At 45.8% G+C, this 9552-nt stretch overlaps 1 protein-coding gene across 1 annotated transcript; it reads right to left on the minus strand.

The window, feature by feature from the left end:
- Positions 1-4488: 4488 nt before the first annotated feature.
- Positions 4489-9141, minus strand: LOC118077547 (vasotocin-neurophysin VT-like). Its single transcript, XM_035101181.3, has 3 exons — positions 8899-9141; positions 6017-6218; positions 4489-4824 (listed from the first exon to the last, which is right to left on the minus strand). The coding sequence occupies exons 1-3, from the start codon at positions 9130-9132 to the stop codon at positions 4655-4657; spliced, it is 606 nt and encodes a 201-aa protein (XP_034957072.3). The 5' UTR covers positions 9133-9141; the 3' UTR covers positions 4489-4654.
- Positions 9142-9552: the final 411 nt, after the last annotated feature.

Consider the following 9552-nt stretch of genomic DNA (forward strand, 5'->3'; position numbering starts at 1 on the left):
TACTGCTGTATGTAGGTTTTATTTTATTTGTTTTTTTATCTTATATTTTGGAAATGTATATCCAGTTTTTTTTCCTTTAAATTTTTTTGGGGCCCCCAAGAGAGTGGGGCCCTAAGCTATATCTTGTTTAGCTTATACGTAAATCCGTCACTGCATATGATTATCTTTCTTTTATTGAGATTCCTGCATTGCAAGAGGATGGGGGCCCCTTGGGTCCCTTCGAACTCAATGATTCTGTGATTCTATTTCCAGTGCTGCTGTTCCACTCACACAACAGACGTCCCTGGTGGATTTCCCTGCGTTTGTTGCCTGTAGCCCCCAGCACACCCTCAAAATCTGCTCCAGAGGATTGGAGGCCTCCCTAGAGCACATTTTGGAATTGTCCTGGGGACGACAGGGAGGGGAAGATACAACACCGAGGACCTCATCTTGGATACATGCTTCCCCAAGTACATACCTGTGGTATACTTCTGTGCATGTGCAGAGAGCATAATCCAGTCCCTCTGTTGAGGGTTTTTGTAACTAAGAAACAGAAGGGGTGTCACGGCTTAAAAATTAGCTGCTGTTTCTTTTATTCAAAAGGGAACTAAGTCAACAGCCTACAATGAATTGGCAAAGCCTGCATGACTCCTGCAACCATTCACCCAAATATGCTTATGTATATATAGAATGATCAGTTTGGGTGTTTGTGGTGGTTGGGTTGGTTGGTGAAAGCCGGTAGTGAGTGTTGATGTGTGTACAGTTGGTCAGTCGTTTCCAGATAAAGACTTTTAAGAATAAAAGCAGAAAATACTCTGCAAGGACACTCTCCTGGTGGACTCTTTTATGCCGACAAGGGTCCGAGGACCAGGCTGAGGAGACAAAGGAAGTCACGACCTTTGCTTTTTTTCAAACACTGACAGAAGACGTAACACAGACTCCAAATCAATGCTTCCGGACAGACTCCCTCACTTCACAAGACTGACCCCAACACGCAGCACAAGCCCCCAGACACAATGAGCTGATGTGCCAGAATCACTTACATTGATGGCATTGGGCTGTTGCCATAGCAACTGGCTTGGCTGACCATGCGCCTGTTGGCTTATCTCATTCTTGGGGTGATGTACACTCATGAAGGAAATTAAACCCTTCCTCCGTGCCCAGTGTTTCCAACAAAACTGATCAGCTCTGCTCTTTATTCCTGCTGGCATGTAACAGCGAAAGTGCTTTTGAAAACGAATTACAGTGGTACCTTGGTTCTCAAACGCCTTGGTACGCAAACAACTTGGAACCCAAACACTGCAAACCCAGAAGTAAATGTTCTGGTTTGGGAATCTTTTTTGGAAGCCAAATGTAAAATTCATGTTAAATTGTAAAATGCATCTTAAATTGCTGTTTTAGGGGTTGTTTTTAAAAGTGCCTGGAACAAATTAATCCATTTTGCATTAGTTTCTATGGGAAAGCGCGCCATCTGGAACGGACCTCCGGAACAGATGAAGTTTGAGAACCAAGGTACCAATGTATTGGTACCAACAAGCAGGCAGTCATGCAGCAATGTTGGTGCCAAACTCCTTGCTCTGCTTTCCTTTGGACCACATCAGGAAGGCTGAGAGGGGGTCTTGTCATCTGGGCAGGGTTTGCACCCCAGGGAGGTAATTTCGGTGCTGCTAAGGAAGAGGCACACTCCATTGTCTCGCAAGACAGCAGATGCCAACCAATAAAATTTAATAGGTACAGAATCTCTTTTCTTGCTGCATATAGCAATTGCTTCTCCATATCAGATTGGTGTGGTTCCACAGAGCAGAACCAGTAAAATTTAATAGGTACAGAATCTCTTTCCTTGCTGCATATACCGTAGCAATTGCTTGTCTGTATCGGATTTGTATGGTTCCACAGAGCAGAAAAGAAGAGGTGTACCTGACAGCGGGACATACCCGTGCCTGGATATCCCCTGTGGCCTTCCTGCCACACACAAAAGAGAGGAATGACTGACAATTGACCCCCTTGGGAGATCCAGTGCCTAGCTCCCCAGTTGCAAGGAGTGGCAGAGGATGCTTCACTCTCATCCTGTTGCAAAATGTCCAAGAGCTGCATTGGAGACGTTAACACGAGCCTCTTGGGTGTGAAGGCTGTTTGCTACCTCCATGTTTTAATTCAGGGGCTACCAACGTAGTGCCCATTGGTGAGTGGACCCTCACCAAACCTCCTCCCACTGTTTTGCAGTGTTTGGGGGTTTGGGGCCCAAACAACTCCCCCCAACTCCGAGCAACTTCTCAGATGCCCCCCCACGCCACCCCTGCAGTGCGATCCCCACAGGAAGACGCTTCCTAGACCTGACACCAGCAGGGAATGACTTTAGGAACATGTGAATTGCAAAAGCGTCAATGAACCCCTCTCAGAGGGCCCACTGCTGCCTGGGCAGATCAGCATGGCAGATTCTGTGGAATGCCTTCCCGTCAGATGTCAAGGAAATAAACAACTATCCAACTTTGAGAAGACATCTGAAGGCAGCCCTGTTTAGGGAAGTTTTTAATGTTTGATGTATTCATTGTCAGTATTTTCACTGCCAACTATTGCAAAGGGTAACATGATCCAATGTTTACGTTTCTTACCACTGTGTGTATGTGGGTGGAGTCAAGTCGACAACTTCTGCTCTTTATTCGCTCTCCCCAGACAGAGAGGCTGTGTGAGAAGGCGCTCTCCCATCATGCCATGATTCTTTTGTTTTGTTTTCTTTGTTGTAAATAAAATGCTTGATGCTACATTTCCTGCACAATCTTGATTTTTCTGACTCTGCTAACGTGTGCACATATCTTTCGGATGTGTGTCGCTGCTATGTACGGGACTTCGAGAACAAGGGCAGCGTCCAGTGATCTGTTATTTATCATGTTTTTTATCTTCTACTGGGAGCTGCCCCAAGTGGTTGGGGAAACCCAGCCAGATGGGCGGGGTATGTATGTATATATGTATGTATGTATAAATGAATGAATGAATTTATTACTACCCACTTACAGTGGTACCTCGCAAGACGAATGCCCTGCAAGACGAATTTTCGCAAGACGAATGCGTCTTGCGATCTGATGGTGACTCGCAAGATGAATTCGTTTTGCGAAAAATTCATCTTGGAAATCACGGCTTCCCATAGGAATGCGTTGAAATTTAATTAATGCGTTCCTATGGGCAAAAAAAGAAATTTCAACACATTCCTATGGGAAACCGCGATTCGCAAGACGAATTTTTCGCAAAACGAATTGACTCGCGGAACGAATTAGATTCGTCTTGCGAGGTACCACTGTATACTCAGGTTGGGTGCATGGGGTGTTAGGGGAGGGTTAGTACATTTGGTGGGTGACACATCATGCTCCTTCTGGGGTAGTTTGTCAACCTTTGGTCCCAGTCTTGCGCTCAGATCCCACCTGTGGCTCCTAGAAACTGTCAGTATGCGACACCTTTGGTCCCTGTGTGACAGCGGCCACACCTGGGGAACGGTTTCCACTGGCCGGCTAAACCAGGTGAGGGTAGCCAGTGGGCCTCAGTCCACATTTCCCAGGGTTAAACCCGTTTTCAATCTGTAGTATGGATGTTCCCTGGAAGTGTCTGACTCAGAGCCTATTACGTTAAGCTTAGACCAAAATAAGACGTCAGTGGTGCATTGACGGCCTCCCTTGCCATAGTACTTTATGACAGTAACACAGAGGTTTTGCTGGGACAGAGTTCAAAGGCTATCTCCAAACGTCCTTTTTGTTGCAAATCAATGATGAATTGTGCACATGATGTTATCAGGGTGGTCACACTCCATTCCACAATCAATGCTGTTTGTGCCTGCAAAGGTTTTGGGGTGGACTCACAGTTGGGACTCAGCTACCTTAGTAAAAATTCAGTGATTTGAATATGCTATAAACATGCAACATCAGGTGGCGCCAGAGAGCAGGAAAATTTAAAACATTATTTTCTACAGATTCCCCCCCCCCCCTTTGCTATAACAATCTAATTCCTGACTTATTTAGAGTGGGTTCTCCTCTCCCACCTCCCACCCCCACCCCCGTGTCTAGATCCACCTTGCATTTCCAATCAGGGCATATCCTGCCACTACCTGTGGAAATCCCATAACTTTTTCATCCACAAATGCTCCAGTTTAGTTTTTTCCTGTGCCTTTGTTACGCTGCAGCCCCTCCAGACAGCAGCAATGTGTTCAGATAGAACCATAGCTCAGTTGTTAGAGCATGAGACTCTTAATCTCAGGGTCATAGGTTCAATTCCCACCCTGGGCAAAAAAAACCCCCCTGTGCATTGCAGGTGTTGTTGAACTAGATGACCCACGTGGTCCCTTCCAACTCTACAATTCCATGATTCTATTATGGGCGAAACCCACTACCAATGTGGATTTGTGTCCAGAACACAGCTGCAATAAAACACCAGTGTTAAGGGGCCCAAAGTATCCCCACCATGTATTTGAAAATATCAAGCATTTCCCTGCATAAATGACACAGGACAAAACATGCAACACAATGCAATAAAAGACTTTTATTATTTGCTGTGTATTTACATTTTGGTCTCCCGATTTTTATGTCTTCTTTACTCTATTTAGGGTATTCTTCAGTTTCTTCTTTTTCTGAGGGCATTTTGAAATATAAGATGGAGAACCGATGTTCTGGGGGCTGCCTCCCCATGGGCTTCAGTAAAACTGCTGCTTCCCCTGTTGCTGCCTGTTTGCATTTGCCATGTGCATCAATTTGAGGAGGAGATCCCCTGCCGAGCTGTCCAGCACAGTCAGGTTCCTTTCAGAAGGCAATCGACTCCTGCCACTGTTTTCATCCACACACGCTGCATCTGTGGTACAGCTCTCTGTGGAAGAAAGGAGGGGGGGAAAGTGAAATTTTCTGTGCTTTAATCTTCTGGCAAGCCTTTTGGGTCGGTCACAAAGTCTCCCCTGGTATTCTTGCAGTGAAGCTGGTAAAATGTGGGCTAGAGGATGTGAACTGTTAGGTGGATTTGTAGCTGTTTGACTAACTGAGCCCAAAAAGGACTCCCCAATGGTTCTTTGCAATCCTGGGAGGAAGTGACAAGTGGGGTGCTGCAGGGTTCTGTCCTGGGCCTGTTGTTCTTCAACATGACTTGGGTGAAGGCATAGAGGGGATGAATCAAATCTGCAGATGACACCAAACTGGGAGGGGTAGCTAAGACCTCAGAGAATCAGGATTGAAGATGAGCTTCACAGTTTGGAGAACTGGGAGCAAACTTTTTTTAGAAATGAATTTCCGTAGGGACAAATGTAAGGTTTGACACATAAGCAGGAATAACCAGATGCACAAATATAGGATGGGTGACACCTGGCTTGACTGTAGTACATGTGAAAAGGATCTTGGGGTCTTAGTAGACCACAAGCTTCATGAGAGAACAGCCTGATGCAGCAGCAAAAAAAGGGAATGCAATTCTAGGCTACATCAACAGAAGTCTAGTGTCCAGGTCAAAGGAAGTAACAGACCCAACCGGGATTATTGGATTATCTGCCTTTCTCAGACTCAGCCTGGATTATTGTGTCCAACTCTGGTCACCACAGTTTAAGAAAGATATTGACAAGCTGGAATGTGTTCAGAAGAGGGCGTACAGAGTGACCAAGGGTCTGGAAACCAAGCCATATGAGGAATGGTTGAAGGAGTGTTGGGTATGTTTACCCTGGGGAAGAGAAGACCGAGAGGTGATATGAGCCGTCTTCAAATATCTGAAGGGCTGTCCAATGGACCCAAAGCAATAGATTCAAATACAAGACAGGAGATCCTGACTAAACATTAGGAAGAACTTTCTGAGCGTCAGAGCTGCTTGGCAGTGGAAGTTTTTAATGGTGAGTTGGATGGCCATCTGTCTTGTATAATCTAGTTGAGATTCCTGCATTACTAAATGACCCTTGGGGGTTCCTCCCAGCTCTACAATTCTGGTATGCTATGGCTTGACTTTTCTGACTCGCATTCCCCCTCTTTCTCCTCTTTAGCATGCCGCCCCCCCTGGTGAATTTCATCTCCCGCACAGATACCCTTACCATCATTGCAGCATATGCCCAATGCTGCACATCTCCCTCCTGCACTGCAGGGCTTGCCGCCAGCCTCGCAGGGCGAAGGCAGGTAATTTTCCTCCAGGCAGCGCAGAGTTTCCGGGGTGCCAATGTAGCAGCCAAATTCTTCTCCGCAGCAGATGCTGGGGCCAAAGCAGTTTCCTTTCTTTCCAGGACCACAGGTGAGGCACTGAGAGAGAGAGAGAGAGAGAGAGAGAGAGAGTGAGGGGTGGTGCTAAGTTTGAATTTGGCTACTGCAACGTGACTACAGGTATGCTGAATTAGATGGGTGTTTGGTCTGAACCATCAAAGCTCACGAAAATCCATCCAGACCAACGTTCCTTATCCCGCAGCAACAAGCCGGGTGCTGCCAGGTACCACACAAGCAGGGGAATCCGAGGTATACTGCCTCTGAAGCTGGAGGTTCCATCTAACCATGCTGGCTAACATAGACCTGCCCCCCAGGATTGAGTTCTCTAATTCAGCCCTATGCATATTTTCCTAGGTGTAAACACCATGGGTGACATCCCACTTAATGCTACTCAGGGTAGACACACTGAACTTAATGTACATTATCATTATTATGACAGGGTTAATATCCTACCTTTTCTCAAAGGAGTTCAGTGTGGTGCATGTTGCTTTCCCCCTCCCCATTTCATACAGGCATTGTAGTAGGTAATTATTTTATATTTAATATTCCTCACCACATCTACCAGGCAGAGTGATATGCCTCACTCTGAATCCATTTCTTTTTAGCAAGGTTCAGAAATGAACTTTCTTTTTACTCCAATTAGTATTTATTTTATATCCCGCTTTATTGTAATGAAGCCTTTAAGCTATTTGCAAAAAGTATTAAAACCATCTAAAGAAATGAACAGTGTTTTAAGTAGGTGCTGAAAACAGTACAGCAAAGGCCTGATGTCAATAGACAGGGAGTTCCAAAGTTGCCACACTAAAGGGCTGGTTAGTTGTAACAGTTCCAGACCCACAGACTGAAGCCCTTGACTGGGCACATCTGGGGTAAGAGAATCATTCAATTATTGCTTAACAGGGATGAAACGCCTTTGATGCACCTCAGTCATAAATGGTTACTTATTTGAATTGCCCTCATTCATTCGTAAGAGGTCTCTTCAGAAGAGCACCACAACTTAATATAGAACAGCTGTTTGGAGAAAATGGGTTAACGTGAAGTTGTGCTACAATGGAAGAATCGCTTAGAACACGGAGCATCTAAAAGCCAGGGGGGATATTTGTATCTAAAAGCCAGGGGGGATATTTTTGTATGCGCACCTTCTGGAGTGAGTTTGACAACTTTTCCACTGACAACTGCAGCTCCCCCTTTAGCATCTGCCTGATGTGCAGATGCTAGCCCATAATAGACGGTCATGCTGGGAAAACCATCTGCTCACTTTAAGTTGCTGTTAAAGGCACAAGAGCAGACCTGGCCCTTTTCTTCCTATCAGTTGGCAACACTGCACTGGTCTGTGTGCAGAGAAAGTGGTTAAAATCAGTAGGGCTAGAAGCTTAAAGTCAGGGATGGGGGACATGTAGCTCTCTAGTTGGTGTTGCATTGCAGCTCATATCAGCCCCAAGGAACATGGCCAAATGCCCCCGAGGATACTGGGAGTTCAAGTCCAACAACATCCGGAGGACCTCAGCTTCCCCACTCTTGCTTTGTGCAATCAAGGTTGCAATCCTGTACTTACTTACCTTGTTGCAAATCCTATTGAACTCAATAAGGCTTACTTTTGAGTAGCCATGTCTAGGCTTGCACCACACTCACATTTAATTATGGAGGCATTAATTACATGCACATCACCAAAGAGGCCTTTGCAAAGGAGTACTCACTTTGCCGCTTAGAAAAGAGCATTGAAAGGAAGTCAATGCTTCAATACAAGTGCTGGTATGGAAAATGCCTCTAAAATCTAATCTGCAACATTTATAGCACATGAACTGTGCACAGAGCATGACCTCGTTGGTTCCCTCGAGGGAGGGTTTCACAGTGTCCAGCTCACAGAGAAATAAAGCAGGGTTACTGACACATATCTAACCTATGGGTTAGTGGCAAGCTGTGGGCCAAATCTGAACCCCAAGCAACCACACTTGGCTCTGCTAGCGCTGCAAGTTTCTCTAGGGAATAGAAGTAAAGAGAAGGGCAGCACTTAACACAGGCAATAGAAATGGGTCGGCATGGAAGGTTTAAAGCTGTGCTTCGAGATCCCCGCACCATTACTAGTAGAGGCTTTGCGTCTTTCTGAAATGGTGCCAGAATAAATGTAGATGCATCATCTTCTTGACAATCTAAGACACAAATTAAAGTCTTTCCTAAGATGCTTACTGTCTTCTCTCCCTCTCACATAGGCATATAATCTATTGCAGCGCACACTCCGTGTGTTCAGAACACATTTAAAGCACCTACATAATCCTGGGAATTGTAGTTTGTTAAGGGTCGTGAGAATTGTAGCTCTGTGAGGGGTAGACTGCCATTCCCAGGATTTGGGGTGCACGCACTTTAAATATCCTTTAAAGGTATGGTCGTCTCTGCAGCCTTGAGTGAACATTCCTTCACTCTCTCGCTATAGTAGTTGCAGCACCTGTCTCTCTTCCATAAGGAGCAGTGCTTCATCCCTGTAGAGCAGCTAACAGGTCCAGGAGGCAGAGCAAAGCAGAAAAGCGATTAAGCACACAAAGACACCTTTGGAACAATTTCCCCATAACCAGCAAAGAAGCAGAAAAGCAGTTCTTTGGGTGCATCAATTGGGATTTGCAGGTACGACAACTGAGATTCTCTCTCTCTCTCTCTCTCTCTCTCTCTCTCTCTCTCTCTCTCTCTCTCTCTCTCTCTCTCTCTCTCTCTCTCTCTCTCCTACCTGTCTGATTTCTGTGTCTGAGACTGATCTCTTTCCTCCGCGAGGACAGTTCTGGATGTAGCAAGCTGAAGACAAGGTGAGTAGGCAGAGGACATAGACTGGAAGAGAGGTCTCAGGCATCTTGGTGGGCATGCAAATCTCGCTCGCAGGCTGTCTTCCTCTTCTGGCTTCTGCCTCCTGCATCTGCCTCCTTCCTGGACCACCTGCCTCTTTATACCCTTCGTAGCTCCCCATTTACATCGACGCAACACTTCTATCATCATGGCCAGGATGTTTATTTTCTCTGCCCCCACCCTCCTCCGCACAACTCACACCTCTCCACCCCTCCAAGCTGGACTTGAAATCACATAATAATTGAACCAATTCAGTGCAGAGCCAAGCTCAGGTCCCCAAAGTGTCTGTCTCTTGTTTATTTTATTTTATTTTTAAGTGGTGCAAGAATATTATTAATATGTGCATCATAATAAATTTGAGTAGGATGGATTGCAGCACTGGAGGACACAGGGGAGGGAGTGTGCCTGAGAATAGGAGAGAGGCCTAGTGGGTGGATTTTCTCTGTGTGCAGTACAGTGGTACCTCGGGTTACAAACGCTTCAGGTTACAAACGCTTCAGGTTACAGACTCCGCTAACCCAGAAATAGTACCTCGGGTTAA

This window comes from Zootoca vivipara, chromosome Z1 (assembly GCF_965207765.1).
Source record: "Zootoca vivipara chromosome Z1, rZooViv2.hap1.1, whole genome shotgun sequence".
Lineage (NCBI taxonomy): Eukaryota > Metazoa > Chordata > Lepidosauria > Squamata > Lacertidae > Zootoca > Zootoca vivipara.